At 45.3% G+C, this 21535-nt stretch overlaps 1 protein-coding gene and 1 long non-coding RNA gene across 3 annotated transcripts; one reads left to right on the forward strand and one right to left on the reverse strand.

Annotated features, from left to right (window-relative positions):
* Window positions 1–1239: 1239 nt before the first annotated feature.
* Window positions 1240–7615, forward strand: ZADH2 (zinc binding alcohol dehydrogenase domain containing 2). 2 transcript variants are annotated; one of them, XM_015282422.4, is made up of 3 exons: window positions 1604–1801; window positions 4152–4345; window positions 5817–7615. In XM_015282422.4, the coding sequence occupies exons 2-3, from the start codon at window positions 4293–4295 to the stop codon at window positions 6739–6741; spliced, it is 978 nt and encodes a 325-aa protein (XP_015137908.2). In that variant the 5' UTR covers window positions 1604–1801; window positions 4152–4292; the 3' UTR covers window positions 6742–7615. The 2 variants fall into 2 exon arrangements, with proteins under 2 accessions (XP_015137907.2, XP_015137908.2); XM_015282421.4 differs by lacking the exon at window positions 4152–4345 and having other exon boundaries at window positions 1240–1801.
* On the reverse strand, window positions 7416–20850 carry LOC124417731. The gene is made up of 2 exons (XR_006937524.1): window positions 20798–20850; window positions 7416–7849 (listed from the first exon to the last, which is right to left on the reverse strand). It is a non-coding gene; the product is annotated as an uncharacterized LOC124417731 (long non-coding RNA).
* Window positions 20851–21535: the final 685 nt, after the last annotated feature.

Consider the following 21535-nt stretch of genomic DNA (forward strand, 5'->3'; position numbering starts at 1 on the left):
TTTTTTTTTATCTCGGATTTTTTTTGTTTGTTTGTTTGGCTGATCTTGATCTGCAACGGAAAAAAAAAAAAAAAAAAAGGAAAAAAAAAAAGAAAAAACAACAACAACAACAAAAAAAGCCAAAACCAAGAAAAGCCCCGGAGAGTGTATGCGGGGGGGCGGGGGGAGCAAAGCTGTTCACTGGATGGGAGCGATTAACGTGCACTGTTCCTCCCCCCCTCCCCCCCGAAACTCCTGGGAGAGAACGCGCCCCGCTCCGCTCCCTGCGCCTTGCACTGAGATACAGCACACGCTCGGGTCCCGGCGCCCGCAGACAGCCTCAACTGATAGACAGACACATCGAGCCGCTGTTCCTGCCGCAGCCTTACTCCTCCTCCGCTGCCCACGTCACCCTGACAATTACAAATAGGTCTCACACAAACCCATACCTGTCAATCTTTTTAATTGCTTTGTTTTCTTTTTCTTTTTTTTTTCCTTTTTTTTTTTTTCCCCCTCCTCCTTTCCCAGAGCTAAACAATATGACAGAAGCGAAACCTCAGCGCGGCGCCGCACAAAGGCAGCTCACGTGCGGCGCACGCCGCCGGGACCCGCCGCAACTTGGCCGGGGTTCGCTCCGGCCGAGCAGAGAGGGGACGGCAGCCGGGCGGTGGGGGGCGGATCGCTCCGAGATGCCGGCAGAGCGCCGTGCCGGGAGCGGTGTGCCCGGGGAGGTCCCACAATAGGGGTTCCCTTCCCGTCGGGACGGCAGACACCCGGCTGGCTCCTGAGGGAAAGAGCTCCGAACCGCGGCTTGCCTCTCCTTAGGGCAAAAGGGAGTTTTATTCTTTTGCTTTCAGTTCGCAGAACGAGCGGCGCGGAGCTCGCTGAGGTGATTCCGGCACCGGGCTACAACGCCTGTCACGCTGCCTTTCCCACCGCTCCCTCCCCACGCTCGCACCAAGTTGGGACGGGCGGCCCAACAGAAACACTTCCCGACCCCCTCCGCTCCCTGCGCGGCTCCCCTCTCCCAGACGTGCCCCACGGTGACTTTTAGAAGGCGAGGAAAATAAGGGCTTTCCCGGCAACCGAGCGGAGCGGAGGAGTGCCGCGCAGCCGGACGACAGCGCGTCCCCGCGGGGCTCCGCGGCCGCCACACGAGCGGGGCCCCTTTGAGCCCCGCACCCGGCGCGCGGGCTGCCGGCTCGGGGTTGATTCGTAGCACCTTGCGCGGAAGTGAACGTTTCGCACGGAAGGGGCGGAGCTCCGCCCCGGGCAGCGGCTGCTCGGCGGCGGCTAATAACAACACGGAGCGGAGCGGTAACTTCGCCCCGCTCTTCCGGCCGTATCGCGCTGGTCGTTCAGCTCGCCTCCTTCCCGCTTCTTGTTTTCGCTTTATTTTTTCAGTAGAACGATAACGTCTCCGTAAAGCGCAGGGCGGGCCGGGCCGGGCCGCGGGACCCCGCTGGCAGCCCCGAGCTGAGGCAGAGCGCGGCACGCCGGCAGCCACCCGAGCTCCGGCTGCGGGAGGGAGGGGCGGCCCCGCCGCGGCGCCGCGGGCGGGCATGAGCTGGAGGCGGGCGCCGCGCTGCTGCTGGCGGCGGGCGGCCCCGGGCCCCGCCTGCTCGGCGGCGGGCGGCAGGCGGCCCATCCTGGACATGTCGTACTCGCGGCACTTCCTGGACTTCCAGGGCTCGTCCATCCCCACCGCCATGAAGAAGCTGGTGGTGACGGCGCTCAGCCCCAACTTCCGCCAGGCGGTCACCCTGCGGCGGGACGCGCCCGTGCCGCTGCCCGGCGACGGGGAGCTCCTCGTCAGGAACAGGTGAGCGTCCGCCCGCCCGCCCGGCCTCTCGCGGCCTGCGCCCTCACACGCGGCCGGGCCGAGCCGCGCCCGCCGCCATCTGGCGACGGCTCGTTTAATTTTATCGCCGCCGTCCTCCCGAGCGGCCGCGGCCGCGGCCCATCCACGTGTGCGTGGGTGACGCTTCCCCCCTCCCTCCTCCTCTGGCGGGGCGGGGGCCGCGGGGTGCCGCTGCCGGCAGCTCCCGGGACGGCGGCGGGGGCTGTTGGGACGGGCGCGCCGCCAGCCCCGCGCTCTGCCCGCCCTCCCGAGCGCTGCTCGGCAGCGGAGGCCCGGCGCGGGCTGCGGCTGCGGAGTGACGTTCCCGTGCGGGGAACCGCTGGGCGGCCGAGTGCCTTGCGGGGAGCAGCGCGCCCAGGTGCTGCCGGGCGGGCGGAGTGCAGCGCGGCTCGGATCTGAGACGTGTTGGGGCGCGTCTCATCGATTTGGGAACGGCAGCAATAGCTCTGCGAGGGTGCGTGTGTGGTGCGCGTGTCCGCGTAAACGCACTGATAGAGCAGTATGGGAGGGGTACGGGCATTCCTTCACGAGCTGCCGAGGGGGCTTCTGCGGCACTTTAATCAGGCGCTGGCGTCTCCCTGGGGACCCAGCTTTCCTCCATACCTCCACGCCTGAGGTTTGCTGCATCCACCACTGCCAGGCAGCGGCGGCCGGCGCTGGGCTCCTGCTGTGGGATCAGGGCAGGCAGCAGCTGGGTGTTGCGGGGCTGGGCCACGTCCCTGCTTCCCCAGCCCTCCCTGTCCCGCGTGTGTTTCACATTTATAACTCTTTTGCACACTTCAGAGTAACTCTTCCTCTCTCCTCTCCCCTCCTCCCGCTGCTGGGGGGGGGCTCCCCGGGTGCGCATCTCGTGGTAACAGGGCTGAGACACGGGGCGAAGCAGGAGCTGCTCCAGAGATCTGGGTTCTGACACATCAGCTTATTATGCACACACACACACACACACACACACACACACACACACACACACGGGTAGGGATGGAGGGGAGGGAGAGGTGAGCGAGGAACTCAACACCGAGAGTCCGTACGTATTGTATTCTTTGGGATTCTGTGGCATTCCCTCTGTATTCATCATCGTCTTCTGGGGACTCACAGAAGACTGAGGATCGCTTTACTGAGGAAGCGTGCTGTAAAGGCGAGCTGCAGCAGGAAGAGAGTTCTCGTTCCCCTTGTCACTTGTGGAGGCTTTTTTCCCATCCCAGCAGGACGAATCCCTGGCTTTATGTAAGCCCCAAAGCCAACGGTACATTTCCTAATAGGTAGGAACATAAAACTAAAAACAAAACAATAAAGGACTTGAGTTCCAAGAGCGCATTTGTGGATTTGTTCATTTCAGTCCCAGTCATGCCCATGAATAGTATTAATTGCTTTGAGCTTTTTATGCAAAACAATCCTCGTTCACCACAGTAAAACGTGGCTTGGGATTTAGGGGAATGAGAAACTAAAATGTGCTGAGTCCCTCTGTGGATAGACACTTGAAAATGAGGTGCTCTTAAGTGGAACTTCTTCCCCCTTCCTTCTCCTCTGGAGAAAGAACTAAGCCAGCAGTCTTTTTATTTTCTTTTTCTTCCCCTTTTTTCTTTTTTTTCCCAAAAAAAGAAAGAATCCATCCTTTCTAATTTGGAAGCATTTCTCTTTAATGTGAACTGATTTAAAGCAGTGCGTTTCTTTCAGTTCTGTTCAGGAGAGGAGTGGAAAAGGAGAATAAAAATTCCCTATGGAAGCCACCTCCGTTCTGTACGTCCATTCATGTTCTCCAGGGTGCAGTGAGGGGGCAAGGTTCCCTTCGCTGCCGGACAGGGGCCCAGAGGGTATGAGGACGTGGTGCTGCCTACACTTATGGGGTCTTTTTGAGATTAGCTTGAGGAAGTGACATGTTTCGGTTCCCAAATAGCTGTAGCGTCTCACTGCTGGGATGGCGGACGCGAGAAAAGTTAGTGGAAAAAAGAAAGGAGCAAGAGGGGCTGAGAAAGTTTTTGAACCTGGGGACCAATGGATCACAGTGGGGAAAGGGGGGGACTGCCGCTGCCGAGTGGTTGGTCTAAATAACATTTTCCTTGCGTGGCACTGCCCTGGATGGCTTTGTTTCGTCTGCAGTGCGTGCCGTGGGGCTGCTTTTGGTGTCCTGTGCTTTGTTGTGGCATAGAAGCAGCGTTCCCCCTCACAGTGCCCTGCGTTTATAACGAACGAGAGGGGGTTCAGCACTGCCGAGCAGAAATGAGACGCGTAACTCAATGTGCAGAATCATGTTGGGAAAAGCCCATCTCCAGCTTTATTTTTTTCTTTTTTTTTTTTTTTTCTGCCTCCTCAGGTTTACATCTTCCAATGCTGAAGTAATTTAGAAATCCCTAAATTAAAAAAAAAAAAAAAAAACTACTTTTAAGTGCGAAATTAAAACGGGACAATGTGGACGATTTGAGGGGAGTCTTCCAGCCCAGCACTGCTCGCGGTAATGATAACTTCTGTGCTCCGCTTCTTGGAAGTTAGCAAACCGATCTTCAACTTGTACGTGCCGCTCGTTCTTACTTTTAAATGCAAAATAAGAAACTGTGGGCGCATCCCGCCGCCTCCCCCGTGCCGGCCGCGGTGACGAAGCAAATGAGGCGACGCTCTTTAATCCAGCCGCCGCGCGCGGGAAGCGGGGCGCCGGAGCGAGCGGCACCGCGCTGCTCCGGGCTGCAGCCGACAAAGGGGAGTTGAGCAAAGCGGGGGGCGGGCCGCGCCGAGGGCAGCGCGGGGACGGCTCTGCGGGGAGCCCGTCGGGCGGGCGGCCTCTCTTCCCGCTCCGGGGCCGCGCGGGGAGGTTTCGGCCTCCGCCGGCGGCTTACCTGCCCCGGAGCGGCGCGGGCTGAGCGCGGAGCGGGAGGCGCTGGCAGCGCCCGGCCTCGCGGAGCTCCCGCCGTGCCGCTGCGTGCGGGGTGCCGGGAGGCGGAGGTCCCCGTGCTGTGGGGAGCGAGGGGAAGCGGAGCACGCGGCGCGCTCTCCGCCGCCTGCAGCACGCGCGTTTAATTGGAGCCCGTGGAGAACTACGGCAGCGGGAAGCGCGGGGCTTGGCGTACTGCTGCAGCCTGCGCGCGGTACCGAGCGCATCTCTCAGGTTGTCCACGTGTAGCAGCAGCCCGGGCCCTTCGCGTTGCGCGTGTTGCTTTTTGACATTTTCTGCCCAACTGAATCCTCCCTACTCCCTCTCCCTCTGCCCGTACGAAGACGCTGTGCTTTTTGTAAAAGGCGCCGTTGCCGAAACGCTCTCTGCGGTTAAGCTACATCCTATCTTTCAGGCGGCATCTCCGAGCTCTTAACGGAGTTGTGAGGATGTCCGTCCTTTGTAAAATACAAAGGTCGGCACCATTTTCACCTGTTAGGGGTCAGCGGCACTCGCCAGCCTCGCAGTCGCAGTCCTTCTGCGCAAGGTGGTTGCGGTGTGTGGCAAGTCATTTATATCAGGAGAAATACGTCGTTGACATCAGCTGCATCCAAAGGCAAATTTGCTGTAGCGACTCCATCAATTAAAAAGTACTTGCCTACAGTGACGTGACCTTGCAAATGACATCGATAGTTAATACGATCGTTAGTCATTAACGGTATTATTATATTAAAAAATGTAAATTTGTTGCCAGAATCAACGTATTTACTGCTTTGCACGGTTTATTCTTCAGCGTTTTCACATCCCGTATGAAGTGACCAATTAGTTTTTACCCCTTCGTTTTGCACAGAGGCGTTTTTGTTTCGGCCAAACGAAATTGAGACAAATGTAAGGTTTTTGGTTTTTCTTTTCGCAGGTTTTTTCTTTAATCCTAGAGCAGCAGACTGCAAAGCACAGAAGTCCAACAGAAGTGGTCTCTGTAGTGTGTTCATTATTCAGATATGCCAGTAGTCAGAAAAAGGTCCCGAACGCATTCCACAAATAAAAATTGAAGGTTTCTCATACGCCTTGATAAGGAATAAATGATGTTAATACGTTTCTGTTCTCTTCTAGATTTGTCGGCATTAATGCATCTGACATAAACTACTCAGCTGGTCGATATGACACGTCAGTTAAGCCCCCGTTTGATGTAGGTTTTGAAGGTATCGGTGACGTGGTAGCGTTAGGACTCAGTGCCAGTGCCCATTACTCAGTGGGCCAAGCCGTGGCCTACGTTAAGGCGGGTTCCTTTGCCGAATACACAGTTGTGCCTGCCAAAGAAGCAGTTCCTCTGCCCTCTGTGAAACCCGAGTTTCTGACTTTGATGGTAAGTGGCGCTACCGCATACATCAGCCTGAAGAATTTGGGAGGGCTGTCTGAAGGCAAGAAGGTCCTGGTGACAGCAGCGGCTGGAGGGACGGGCCAGTTTGCCGTGCAGCTCGCAAAGAAGGCCAAGTGCCATGTCATTGGAACCTGCTCCAGTGATGAAAAGAGTGGCTTTCTGAAATCCATTGGCTGCGACCATGTCATCAACTATAAAACCGAGAACGTTGAATCTGTTCTTAGGAAGGACTACCCAGAAGGTGTGGATGTAGTGTACGAGTCTGTTGGTGGGAAGATGTTTGACTTGGCCGTTAACTCCTTGGCTACCAAGGGGCGCCTGATAGTTATTGGGTTTATCGCTGGCTACCAAAACCCTACTGGCACCCAGCCTATTAAAGCAGAGTTCTTGCCAGCAAAACTGTTGAAGAAGTCTGCCAGCGTCCAGGGTTTCTTCTTGAACCATTACTTTTCCGAGTACAAAATGGCTCTGCAGCACTTGCTTAAGATGTATGAAAAAGGAGAACTGGTTTGTGAGGTGGACCTTGGAGACCTGTCTCCAGAGGGCAAGTTCATTGGCTTGGAGTCTGTATTTCGTGCTGTAGATTACATGTACATGGGAAAAAACATTGGAAAAATTGTAGTTGAATTACCTCACTCTGTCAACAGTAAGCTGTAAAAACAGAACAATGATATAAATCAGAAGAGAGAAAATGGGCACTTTATGCTTCAGAATTACTAGAAACAAATTCTTTTGCTTTTTAACTTAGTAATGGATATTAAATTAAAAAACAGCATTAAGGTGTTAATTAAAAAAACTGTGGATTTTTTTTTTTCCTTCTTTTCTTGGAAGTGCTTTAATCCATGGCTGAAGCATGGACTTAATGGCCCTGTGTTTCATTCTGTCGCTTAGGCTAGCACGAGACAGGAACATTGTTCTTGACAGAATAAGTCTTGATGCAGAGGCAGACTTAGTCTGTAGACTAGGTTGATAAGACTTTATATGTAGTTCAACTCAATTTTTTTTTTTTCTTTCAGCAATTTTGACTCCCTGATTTAAAAATAAAATTGACAGAACAAGACTAAGTAAAAAGAGTTGCATCTTGGGGTTGCTTTACTAATCTCCTGAACTTTCTAGGAAAAAAAAACAACAACAACAACTCTATTCTAGATTTTTTTTTTTTTTTTTGCCACTAAATGCAATAATTATAATTTTGCATCATGGATCGTAGTAATGTTCCTTGCTTGTTTACTCAGGGAAATTTTAGATTCTAACATGACAGTAATAATAAGAAAACTAACTTGACTTTTTTAGTTGTCACCATAACCATAAACAAATGTTGTTTTGTTTTGTTTTGTTTTTCCCCTTAATCTTTACAAACAAACTGACATTATTTTCTTGCCTTTTTGTCTGCTGCTGTTAGTTCTTACTGCCCTATGTCTCCTTTAATCAGTATTACAGGATTATTGGAGGGAGATTTTGAGCCATGTTCACATATGATCGGATCTCGTATATTTTTTTAAGATCTAATAAAATCAAAAAACCTTTTTAAGTGTTTGTGCGTTTCTTTATATCGATACGGTTCCTGGTGAGTAGCTCCTTTGCAGATGATTTCTGTATTGCAGAGTTCTTTGACCGATGATTCTTGCTGTGACTTCCCATAATCGGGCTGCTAGTTCTCCTGTTACTGAATATTGCTTCTGCAGAAGCCCTCGTACAGACGAGACCGTTTTAAATCTGCAGTCACGTTACCTGCTACAAATAGCATTGCTCAGGAACAGATGATCTGGTGGGTGCAGATAAAAGGTTTGGTAAAGTTTTGAGAATTCTTCATTCCTTAATGGAAATCATTAATGGTACATAGAGGGGGAATTCCATCTAGAAGTGTAATATTTTCCAGAACAATAAAATACTTTAAACTATGCCTGCTCTAGATTTTTTTTCCCCCCACACACGGCAAATGTTTAAGATCTTAACTGTCATTTTTGCAACATCTTTTGAAATAATATATACATTTATATACAGCTGAAGAGATGGAAATCTCGTAAGATCATACACATAATATTAAGCTTAATGATAGACTGATAATGTTTAGGAAAAAAAAAGCCAGAGTAAACCTAATTCAGGACTGACTTTACAGGACAAATTATTCAAGTAATGTTGGAAAAACTTGCATTTTACACAGGCAGTAGAGAAAATTATTTTAAAATGTGATTTACTGCGTTCTTATCTCTGCATTTCTGTGCATGTGCCATTAGCATCCTGAAGAACAGTGTTCGACAAAGCAGTGTTCCTTTTTCAGGCCATGTCTGAATAGGCCCTCTTGGAGGATTTTTGGGAAAGGTAAAATGGTTTGAGTCTTTGTTCTTTTTGTTTGTTTGTTTTTAACCCAAGGCACGATGATTTTTGTTGTGACCAAGATCTCCTGTTAGAAATACTCTTCCTCTTTCCTCTATAGTATAACAAACGTAGTGGCGTTTAGGTATTTTGCATGACGAAAGGATATTTTTGGCCTTCCAACTGAGCACTAGAAAGATGTGAACACTCAAATATGTAAAAGGCATACTTTGAGCTTGAGTTCTGTTTTATTCCCAGGCTCCTAGTTACTTCTCTTGTTCAAAGATACAGTACTCTTTGTCAATAAATACAGATTAAAGAAAAAACAAAAACCCGCAGTAGAGCAAAGCAAAACTACAATTATTTAGATCTGTGTTATGCACTGAGGAGTTACATGGGTAACAAAGTAAGCTCCCTTCCTGTCAAACGCCAACATCTACCCAAGTATCCTGATTCACAGAGGCACTGATCATTGTTACTCCAATAGCTTTAGCTGTTTGCAGGGCTGTAGCTGTTCTTATAACAGTTACATTTGGACATACAGCATTCTACTTTATGTTTAATATGTTACTTCATATATAACTGAGCAATGCAGCTGCCCTGGGCTTCTTCACTAAGCAGAATAAGGGAACCTTTGGAAGATCCACATATATGCATGTATTCAAACACGACATTTTGTTGCTTTTAATTTTGGCTTCGGGCTTATTATTCAGCACTTCAATACTGATTACAGGGTAATGAAAAAGTTTTAATTTGTTACATGCAGAACTGGTACGTCTGGGGTACTGATTTTGTAGCCTTCCTGGTTGTTTGGGTTGGTCTATGGCCACTGCAGGGGCTTGCCCTTTTCATCAAAAGCCTAAGTAGAGCTAAAAAGCAACACAAGTTTAACATGAGATGGCTCTTCCTTGAATGAATCCAGAACGAAGAATCAGTTTTTTGTTTAAAGGAAAAACTTAAGGATTGCTGGGAGAGAGCATTATCAGTGGGAAGAGGGTGAAATTGTTTCTGAAACACGCAGATAAGGCTTTTCTAGTGAGATGCATAATAATTTTAGGTATGTAGGGGTTTTGGAAAGCCAACTTTTCCTTCTTATTTGAAAGTATATTCTACAAACTTACAGTCACGGGAGCAGGGCTGACTGACTAAGTAAGCTATGATGGATTTAAATAATGTTTAAATATTAGATGGATAGGAAAATGTGTATGGCATGCACACACTGAGAGGTTTAAATGATGATAGGACATTGAACATACAAGGAAAAGAAATACTGTAGAGTCACAGCAAGGGATTAATAACAATACACTTAATATGCTTGCAAAAAAAGGTGTATTAAAAGCTGTGTGCACAGTGGGTACTTAAATGATTAAAAATAATAATACATTTGCCTGGGAAGTACTAAGTATACTATATGTAGAGAGCAGGGATTTAAATAATAATACTATTAATAATAGCAGCTCATTGAGATGTGGTTGCTAGCACTACATCCTAATTTTACCTTTCTAAATGAATTTGCTACAGAGGAATCTGGCATTGTTTGCTGAGGCTAAGAACAGAATTTCCCTCTCCTACATACATATGCTTCCATGGAAAAACAACAAAGAAATAGATGAAGAGCTGGCTTTTTTCCTGAGCCTGTCACATGTGTGCATACGCACGCGCACACGGACACACACGTACTCACTCTCTCCTGGCCTGCAACCCTCAGCACATTTTGCAGATATGCTTCCTACTTAATTGCTACGCTGGAATCTCCTAATACCTTTCTGAATTAAGTTAGATTTCTACCCAGCAATAGTTTGTTATATATTTGTGCATATGCAGATTTACAAATGTATAAAAAAACGCGGCTATTTCATAAGCAGACATCATTTTCTCCTATGTCAGATAAACAGAAATAATTAACAGCCTCTCAATGAAAAGTTTGCTGTAGTGTTTGCACATACTACATGTATTCCCACTTCCGTCTGAGGAGTAAAGAAATTCCACTGCTGAATAGCTGTTAGTATCTATTTTACAAGATTTACTCATTTTCAGGTACCTAATGTAGCTGCTAGCATGCATGCACAACAATACAATTTATATGGTAAATGGAACCAAATAATGGCTTCACTGAATGTTATGGCTGCACTGAAGGGAAATGTCACGGTAAATAGCTGCCAAATTATGGATCATGCCGAAGTGTCACAACTGCACTAAAGACAAATAGCACTAGAGGCTATTGCCACTGTGACGCTTTTGAGTTATGAAGAAGAGGAGCAGCCTGATGTGAGCCTCTTTGTGTCCTCATTATAGCAAAGGGTTACTGGTGCGGCGTTCAGGGAAACCTAGTCCTACGTGGTGGCTAGTTATTAATCTGTTCCTTTCCAACCTAACAGCTGTAGCAAAGGAGAGAGTCTTTCCTTGCTTTAGAAATACATATACACACACAAACAAAGAAAAACCTGCAGGTTTTATGAATGTAAATGCGTACGGGAAATGACTGGTAATGGAAAAATGTTGTAATAAAATAATCTAATCAAAGAATATTATTAAATTTAACATCGTATGTGTCTGAAAGCTTTAGTTGCTTCTTATGCAGATAGATGTGTGAAATATAAGCAATAATGCACTTTCTCTCTTTGTAAAGACTTGAGTAGTAAGGACATTACCAACTAAATTGCTTCTTCTAAACTGAAGTGTGTCCCGGTTTCTTTCATTTTAATGGGAGGGTAATAAAGATGAAAGACTAACATTTTAACTGATGGATCCCTTAAGCTACAGAATCAAAATTTATTATGTTTTGAGGGAATATGCTAAATCCTGAAGTGTGGAGAGAAGCAGGGAAACCCCAGGTAAAATAAAAGCAAAGTAACCTTTTTTCTTCTTTTTTTTAGATGGCGCACTTTCCTGAACATAAAACCATTTGGTGCTCTTACTTAAGCCAAGAAAACAATATTATTCTATCTTTGGGGCAAAAAAAAAAGGGGGGGGGGGGGGGGTGAGGGGGGTAGGGGAAGGATATTTTTGGGGGGGGTGGGGGGGGTGGGGGGGAGGGAAGGCATTTGAAAATGGAGGCCCATTGCTCAGCAAGTGGCCTCGTCTTTCTAGGCTCACTTTTCAAAGCCTGCCTGCAGTGTTCAGGGGAGTGAGTTTGATGCTCTGCACACTATTGTACATGCCACAAACGCACCATCCATAATACAGCACAATTGTCAGTCGCTGTTTTACAGAGGGGCCAGGGCTGAACAATCATGGTGGATAAATTACTTTTCTATTCTACAGCAAGTGGCCTTCCTACCATGTGAAGCTTAAGGTCATTGGCAGGGCAGTGAGGGGGAAGCTTATATATTAGTTAACTCTAATGCACTAATAGTGTTCAGATAGAAGAACTATACCAATTAATTACAGTTAGGTTTGCTCTTGGAGATGGGGGAGATGGCTTGAAGAGTTACTGTGTTGAGATACATTTTTGTATATGTATATATGCACATATCTTTATGTATACATATGTACATAACCGTATGTATTTTGCTACTACCTCCAAATAAAGAGCTGTGCCTGCATTCCTACTTTTATTTTTTTTCTCTAGTACGTTTATTAAAAGTCTTTAATATTCATCAGTGCAGGAATCAGGATTTCAGGAGCCAGAAAATATTCTTAAAAAGATTTTTGAACCATAGCAGCACATTCTACTTACAATTTTTACTGTGTAGTCTGGAGAGAGGAAAAAAAAAAAAACAAACCTGTCAAAAATTAGGTAGAACATCCTTGAATGGCAATTAGCATGCCCAGAATTTATTTTATGTACAACGCAGTGGCAAGTAGCTGCTTCTTATTAAATGAAAATCCTGTATTATGTACTTCAGGAACATTCCAGCTAATGAGTATGTAATGTCCTTAGTATAACACAGAACTTCTTTTTGTGTTCACAACCACAAGATGCTGGAAACTTGACAAATGATATCATTTAAGACAGATGCCTGCCTTAGGGACCTGTTTTTTGGCTTCCTGTTTCTGGTTTTTATTCCAATAACATTTGTAATTGCCACAGGATCTGTACCTGTGTAGTATTTTAACCCCTTCATACATACCCCAGTGCTTTAACTCCTCGGGTAGGCACTAGGAAATTCTATTTATATTTTTTTTCCCCTCCCCAGCTGGGCTGTTACTCCTGCCTTTTTCAAGCACAGAGATGCACATAAATAAAAGCTGGGCTTTATTAGACCAGATGAAACTGTAACATTAGAGAAAGTAAACGCTTGCTGCACTCACAGTGTTTTACTGGCCCAGAAGTACATGCAGACCAGGCCCAAAGAGAAAAATAAACAACAAGCTGTCAGGTACGGCCTGCTGATTCTCAGCAACTCAGAACAAAATTCAGCATACGCTGCATAGGTACAGAGTACCTCAATCTCAGTTATACTTTCCCATGTATATTCCCCCCTCAAAGTCACATTCTTCACCTAGATCGCAGGGCAGGGTGGTTTTTGACATGGCTGCCATTCGGTGCTGGTTATGGGGGCCATTTTGGGGTGCAGGCACAACGCAGGCTGCAGGCCTGTGCTGCACCTCCCTTGAGGCCACGTCAAGTACAGCCCATGCTGCAGGACAGAGGTAGTTCTCAGATCCCCAGGCACTCAGCACAGAGCCTGGCAGACCCCACGGACTGGGCAGCCCACAGTATTTAGTGACTATATTGATAGCATTTCGGTCTTGAGAAAGGATTACAGATAGGCTGTGCACGAGAAGCTTGTGTGCTTCTGCACAGGGGAATCTTCATTAGGAGACCTCACTAAACCCTCAGCAGCGCAGCAGTCACAAATGAGAGCTTGGAAGCACGAGTTGTTAGAATGCTTTCTTATGTCACTTTGAAGCAAAAAGTTATGTGCAAGCTTCCTGTCACAGAACACATAGCATATTAGACCCCGTGATCCCAAGCAGAGCTATCCCAGTCACATTGAACAACCCTTTTTTCCTCAGAGCTAGAGCTGAGGACACTGAAAACACGAAGAAATGTCTCCATTTGCAAGCAGGACCAGACCGCCCACAGTGCAAACACACACCCTGCGGGCCTTTCGTGGGAGAACCATTTATCTTCCATAACAAGGGGGAGGTCAAAAGGACCGGTGAGGGCCGCACTGAGTCTGTCTGCTGCTACAGAGCACATCGGCAGAGGAAGTACACCAGCACACAGCCTCGTTACATGCTCCAGGGCTGTGCACATGCTTCCTCTGTGCTGCCTTCAAAATGATACCCCTGAGGGGCTGGCACACAGAGGGAGAAGGGAAAGCAATGCAGCCAAGTGCACTCAGCCACCTAGGAACCCAAATTCCACAGAAATGGGTTGTCTGACATATCTGATTGCTACAATAAAAACAAACAAACAACCACCAAAAACCACTTCATTTGTGTTGGCATGACACTATAGGCATGGCCATTTCTAGCAGGCTATCTAGAAGTTGTATTTGCATCCAGAGTTTTGAAAGAACTTTCATAACCTTAAACAAGAATAATGCAGCAAATATGTGGCTGATTTGCACCCTGACACCTATGTGCAATCCCTCACTGAAGCCCTAACAAGTGCTGTCCTCAGGCTGTGTGCAGGTCTTGTTTTGAAAGGAGTACAAGTAACATGGCACACCTCCCCTTCTTGTGCAGGGTGTGGCAAGAGGAGCCAGAGGGAAGTGTGTGTTTTCATGTGTTCTTGGTAATTTATTGGGTCATTTGTCTTAGTAGCAAGCTGGGAACCTCACTCTACTATCACAAGTGCAGCCCAGGCCCGCAGGTAACCCCAGAGCCATAGGAGCTCACAAACATCCATAACGCCAGACTGGTGGTGGCAGTGGCAGCAGCTGGGCTGCCAGATGGGAGATAAGGGCAATGCAAGTCCTGCTCAGAGAGACCACTGCAAAGGCAGCCTCTGATTCACAGGTGCCTTTCTTTTACAGATATCATTCAGATTTACATTCACTGCATTAAAAACAAAACAAAAAAAAACCACACACACACACAACCCCATTCTCAGTTCTGAGTTACTTAATAGATTTGCTTTCCTTACCATCCCCCTCCATCTCTCAGTTTCCCTCTCTAACTTAAAAAAAAAAAAAAAAGGTAAATAATTGTAGAGGGACAGGCTGCTGGAAGGATTTCAGGCTTTTCTTTCCCTTTACAGATGAGAGTTTGGTTACCCTTAGTCCTACAACTTTCCTAAACCTAAAAGAGCATATGGAGTTTTGACTATAGGCTCTGCAACAAGATTTCAGTGAATTTACGGCAAATATGTGTTTTCTATTTTACCACAGAAACAGGCGTTACATTATTCTACAGTTTAGAAGCTTTTTGTTTTGTGGGCAGGGGAACTGAGGACCGTTTCCACCTAGATGATTTCATTTGCAGCATCTTTGGTTCTGTTAACGGTACAATTTTATTCAGTCAGGCTACTTCTGCATTTCTTCCCGTATTTGTGAAAAGCGAGGTGCTCAGCAGCCACAGAATAGATGTTTTGGAAGAAAGAAGAAGGAACCAGACATTATTCCTCTTCCACACAGAGGATCTTGCAGTAGCACAGAACACTTAAGCAGGGGTTCACATGACATAAGCCAGACTCTTACAGGTGAATTGAGAGCTACAGAAAAAAACATGCTCTAGAAAAGAAGGTTGTGCCTAAACGGGGCAAAAAAAAGAACATTCATGGTGGTATTGTGTTCAGGTGACTGAATGAAAGATAAGGGTTGTACTTCACCTCACTTGAGTTGAACAAGTGGCAACTTCTTCCTGCACAGATCAGAGGCCAGCCCAATCTAACAGCATTACTTCACCAAGATACCGCAGCGAGAACAAGTGTCAGTGTCCTTGATTTCTATATATTTTTTTCCCCTTCTGCCTTCTTGGCATCATGTCACATTTTCAACTAATTACAAACACAAGGCAGAAAAGCAAAGGCAATTCCTTTGTCTTCCAGAAACGTATTCAGAACTTCACTACGTCTGCCATATACAAGCGGCAGCTGTAACAACATGTTGGTAGTACCTTCACAAAGGCTGGAGAACAGGAAATGTTTTCACTCAGGATTGGATTTCACTGGGTCTTCTCAGCAGATTTTGCCAGGGTACCAGTAGCACCCACGTTTATCCAAATAGCAGGAAAGTTTCTCTGTTAGACAGCTAGCCATACTGCATTGGAGGGAACACAGAGTGGGGCTTCTCTAGCACTTGCACATCTCTCACAGCAAACAGGAAAGGTAGAGGGACTCCAGCTCTTGTACATCAGGTCTGGGGGGATTTTAAGGAAACCACGAAATTACAGTGGCCCCAAGAGCCTGTCTCACTGAGTGCAAGAAGATGCAATCCCAGAGCACTATGAGTGAACTAGTCTTTTTGTTCAGCTTCGTATAAAATAATGGGGGGGGGAAAAGCACCATTTCATCCACTACCAGATAGTTGCCCCGGTGCCATGTCTGACAGGATGGTTTTGCACTGAAGCACAGGAGATCTTGGTACATTGTATACTTCAGTGCTGACACTGATCTTCAATCAGCATTGCCCTGGCCTTCAAGGGAAAATATGCCAAAATGTCACAGGTTTCCAAATGAAATGCAAATACTGAACTTTCTGAAATTTACTGATGGCGTTTTACTCCTTTCCTGCATCTGAGCTATACGAGTGAGATACAGTGGAAATGAAAGTTTCTGACTCCTGGCAGCAGGAACAGAGCTCTCTGCACCTCTGGAGGGAACACCAGTCACAGAATGATTTAGACTGCAAAAGACTTCTACGATCATCTAGTCCAACTGTCCACCTATCAGCAGTATTGCCCACTAAACCATGTCCCTCTGTACCACATCTACATGTTTCTTCAACGCCTCCAGGGCAGTGATTCCCCACCTCCCTCAGCAGCCTGTTCCAGTGCCTCACCGCTCTTTACAAGCGGGAATTCTCCCTAATATCCAGCCTGAACCTCCCCTGGCACAACTTAAGGCCATTTCCTCTCATTCTATCCCTGTTACCTGGGAGAAGAGGCTGACCTCCACCTCACTACAACCTCTTTCAGGTCATTGTAGGGAGCAATAAGATCTCCCCAGAGCTTCATCTTGTCCGGCACTTATTCGTTGCAGTGAGATGCAACCAGTCAGAACTGGGCCAGCTTGCCTGTTGTCATACATAGCCATTGTTACATGGATGTAAATACCTGTGTAATGGAAACCATTTGCTTCGCCTTCAGCTGCAGGTATTGGGTCTGATTTTCTGGTGGCTGGCAGCTAGGTAGCCTGGCTCCCTCTAGGTAATCTCACCTCTGCACGCACAGGAATGGGCAACAGTGGCTGTAGTGGACATCTCATGTCCTTCTCACACCCAGCACTTCTCTGCTCAAACAGGGGAATGTGGTGAAGCCATGAATCCACTCTCACACATTGCCCTTTCCTCAGCTGGACTTCAGTAGATGTGCAGAGTCTAGAGCAGACTTTGCTCAAGGCGTACCACATAAAGGCAGAGAGTGACATTTCAGTCTTTCATTGCAGAGTCATTTGGGTCACTCATTCAAATTATAGACACCAGCTCCAGTGATGTTAACAGCCAACTTCAGATTATTAACCATCCTTTGGATAGCAGTACATTTACGGTGCCAGCGTGCAGAGAATTCCTCCAAATTACAGGGTGTCCTAACACAGCTGGTCAAACCACACAGACCTCTAGATGCAGCAAGCAGTGTAATTAAGGCTGTTTCCTCATTTGTACTTTCCCAACAGCACTCAGAATACACTCTTGACCACTGGATGATGCTCTCTGCATCAGACTATGAAAGGAGATTAGAACAAAGGGTGCCTTAACAATAGCTCATTAAGGAGACCTCAAACATTTTCTTTTATTGCATTATTTATGTTTTTGTGATCATAAAACACTATTTCCAGGGCAAAGTGCACTCAAGAAGCTTATCGGCCTGTTGGTGGTTTAGATTAGATTTAGAAGAGGGAAGCTACAGAAACATCTTTTACCTGCTACTTTCCTAAAAGAAACATTTCCACCCTCAGCACCCCCCTCATCATGCCATACATTTGCAATACCACAGAGATCCACCAAACTTCATTAGCCTGTTCAAATGTTTCTGGGAAAGGCAGTGACCATTTTTCCCCTAAGGCTCTGGAAATTTGTCTTCACTGCAACAATCACTGACATCCCTGGTAGGATCCATTTTTTTAATGTAATGACCTTCTGCAAGCAAGCAAACATACATGGAATCAACCAAAACATTTAGATTCCTGTGGAAAGATCATAACACTGATTTCACACAACAGCATCCATACTTAAAAACTCAACTGAAAAACAACAACAATGCAGATAACATTCAGAAATGCTTATTCTCATTTCTTGCATTGTCTCTTTAGTCTAGAACCACATTAATGACATTCTTCCCTCATTTTTTTTTCCCCCCTTCATTCTCCTACAGAGCCACTCTATGTAATTCTTCTGGAATACATTTTTTACCTCCACACAGATCCAAGAATAAATTTTGGCCCTGACCACGGAATATTCACTCACTTTCAAAAACATAAGTAAAAGAACCAAAACTAATTAACTGGAAACTGCCAGCACAGAGAATTCCTTGTTTATAATAGTGCAACTCTGGCTCTAACTTTTCTTTCTGTTGCTTCTCTTCTATAAACACAGCACTAATGGCTAATACAGTTAAAGAAAAAAAAAAACCCACACAAAACACAACCACCCCAAACCCACAAACTAGAGGGCACAGATACTGTGAGACATCCCAAAGAGAACAAGGGAGAATTGCAAATAGAGGCTGTACCAGATAAGGAGCAGATGCCAGGCATGCTCCTTAGCGTGGAGAGTCGCTGCATGGATCCCTATATCTGCATGTAAGAATTAATTAAGAGACCAGACAACAACCAGACAGAACTGCTCCTCATGCTCTGTTAAGCCCTGGAAGCATCTACTAAGTATGCTGGATGCAGAGAAGAGCATCTCAGTATTAAATGAGAAGGTAACGTTTAATTAATTAATACGATATCCAACTACTTTCATTCTCTGGAAGAGTCTCATAGCTTAAAAAAAAAAAAGGAAGAAAGATGGAGAATACAAAAGATTTGTGAATTTCAACATGATAGGATCAGTTAGACTTTATGTACAATTCTCCAGCTTTCTGAATTACAGACCACCAAGATCACCATCCACAAGTATAATAGGCTAGTATTCATCTTGTCAATGATACGTACTCAGAGGTCTATTTCTCTAATTGATGGCTTCACTATTCAAGACGCATAAGGATAGCTATTGTTATCTAACACTAACTATCACATATTCCTATTGTTCCATGCTTTTCTTGTCGATGGCATCAAAAATATCCTATTTAAACCTTCAGGATTGCTAAAGGAAGGTGGGTTATTTGTTGACTGCTCACAAATATTACTGATGTAGTGTGATGAATCTGCACATCTCTACTGACATATTTAAACATCCAATTAGAAGTGAATAAGAGCATACAGCAACACAAAGAAATAGTTAAATGAAGACTTTGCACAGAAATTTTGAAAAGTGTGCTAATGCAGGTGGTTGCTAGCAGGCATGCCATTGAAGTCAGGACAGTGATGTGAGTGCAAGAATGAATTGTGAGTAAAAGGGAAGGAGGCAGATAGTTTCATGGTGGAGCCATGGCAGAGGTTTGACAGGAAACACTTCTCCCAGTACAGCTAAGCAGTGAGGGAGAACCCTATTATATGGATGAGTGGGGCCGGCAATGGCATCTTGTCATTCTAACTTGTATAAGTAAGCAAGCTTAATTGCTCCTTGTCTTTTCAAGATGACTTTCCACCAACAATCTCATTACCACGCACATGTTTATTGCACATATCCAAGTCCCTTCATGCAGACCTGAACGCAATGAGGGAGCAACAGTATTATGTTACCCAATAACCTTGCTTTTTTCTCTTTTTTACCTGATGGATGTGACCTGCCTTCTCCTTCTGCTACAGACAAGGTGACCAGAGGCAGCAGAACGTACACCACGATTGGAAAGAATAAAACCAGAGGGAAAGCAAGCTGTCAGAACAGTGTACTGAAGAGAAAAAATGTAAACATGACTTCTATTTACCAAGATTAATATGTAAAGTTAACATGTTTGTCATGGAATACATTAATATGTATGTTTTCCCATTATGTAGATCTTTTCTTATATTACTTATTAGAAAGGGATATAATCACAATGATGGGGCTAGAACGTCACTTAAAAATTAGGTGATGCCCAGTCAACATAATATAACCACTAGAGTGTCATTTCTGATTTAGATGTAGCGATATCAGTGTCATTGCCGCTGGGAAGAAATTATAATGGCTGTTAGTAATAAATAAAATGACAAGAAGGAGGGCCCTCCTTCACATATAATTCCAAACAAAATTCAACTACTGACTTCTTCAAGCAAGTCGGTGCCATTCATTGACAAAGAGGAAATAAGCAGGTTTTGTGTAGTTGCATAGACACAGGAACAGTACAGTAATTTTCCAAGCCCAAACATAGACATTACAAGTCTTATGAAATTTCATCATGCTATTACAACTAAGGGAAGATGTAGCAATGAAGCTCACATGAAGAAAGTCTCCGCATGAAGTTAAGATTATTCTAACAAGAAGCACTAGGGATAGCAAACACATAGGTAAGCAAAAAACACGTTAAAGGCACACGTACAGCCATTTACAGATGCTTTTCATTGCATCTTCCCCTGCCACAAATACTCCAGCCTTGTCTCTGTGATCAACCTTAACCCACAGATCAAGAAGCCTTCCTATAACTGTTTTATATCATAAAGTTGTCCAAAATGAGCTACACAAAATACCATTCACCTGCTGCATGTGACTTGTTAGCTTAGTTAAGAGCATTCTTCACATTACTCATATGATGAAAGCCAGAAAACTCAAAATTTTATTGCTAGCTCTAGATCAAAAGATCAGACTTTATCTTCCCATACAAAAAGACCAAGAAAGAGCACAATCCTTTTCTCCCCTCTGATTGCATAAGCACAATTAATGTTATACTCCACATCCCATGAACAACACAGCTCTGTTCTGTAAAAACACAAAGCCCAACAGCACAGCATCCATACTAATAGGCACCTAAGAAATTAGGTAAGTAGAAGCAAATCTACTGTTGCACCTTCTACAGTGTTTCCAGCTATCCAAAGCTAGGAGACTACCTGATTCACAAACATTCCCAACAGCATTTAACACACCAAATCCTTCTCAGAGAAGAAAACCTACATACCTATTCATTTAGGACCTCCAAAAATCAATTAACCAGTTGAGAAACAAAGAAAAGCAACGATATTGCCTTCTACTACAGATAAGAACACACTTTAACAGCATCTGTCAAGACAGAGTTGAAGAAAATAACACAAGGACAAGTAGCTTACCATTTCTAGAGCCAGTGAAGTCTCTAGAAGGGACAGTCCCCAGACAGAGCTCCTACTCCCTTGGCTGCTAATCATTAAATGACAGTGAGGAGTCCACCTCTTCCAGTCATCAAGGTGGATTGCTTGTAGCTGTGCACCATAGGTTAGCCATGGCTTCTCACCTTGTACTCAATCACTAGTTCAGGCCGTGACCTAGCAATCCCCATATGCAAGCAAAGGTTACATTTAAAATTTCATTAAATCAAAGATAAAATAAAAATACAGGCAGTATAAGTCTACCTATCCTTTTGTTATCATAGTTAGATTTTGAGTTAGCTGTTAGTAACCAATAGTTAAAAATAAATAAATAAATCAGCCTTCACTTGGAGAATAAACCTGCCCATTTTCAGCTGATACCAATTTCCTAATTCAGCTGTAGCTGATGCAAGCACTTCTGCGAGTGGTTTACTCTAAAGCACATATAGCTAAAGAGAGCAGGTACAAAAATGAACATTGTGTAATGTGCTTTATGAGATGTGGAACTTAATATGAAGAAGACACTGGTTAAACGTGTGAATCACTAATCTAGCGTTTTGATGTATGTAGGACTTTTTTTTTTTTTTTTTTAGTTGGTGGTCTCTTTTACTACAGAGCATGTCAAAGGAGTGCAGGGATCTGCCAACTCCCCACTAATTGCTTTGGCTCCTTTGCTTGAAGATCATTTGTTGATAAAGTTGCTACAGGCACGTTTAAGCAACA

The sequence above is a fragment of the Gallus gallus genome, chromosome 2 (assembly GCF_016699485.2).
Source record: "Gallus gallus isolate bGalGal1 chromosome 2, bGalGal1.mat.broiler.GRCg7b, whole genome shotgun sequence".
NCBI classification, from domain to species: Eukaryota; Metazoa; Chordata; class Aves; order Galliformes; family Phasianidae; genus Gallus; species Gallus gallus.

Excerpts from the sequence above, each read along its gene's own strand:
- ZADH2 (XM_015282421.4), top strand. The coding sequence starts at position 1,542 with ATGAGCTGGAGGCGGGCGCCGCGCTGCTGCTGGCGGCGGGCGGCCCCG. Across the intron at positions 1,802-5,816 it reads GAGCTCCTCGTCAGGAACAG|ATTTGTCGGCATTAATGCAT; the intron begins GTGAGCGTCCGC and ends GTTCTCTTCTAG.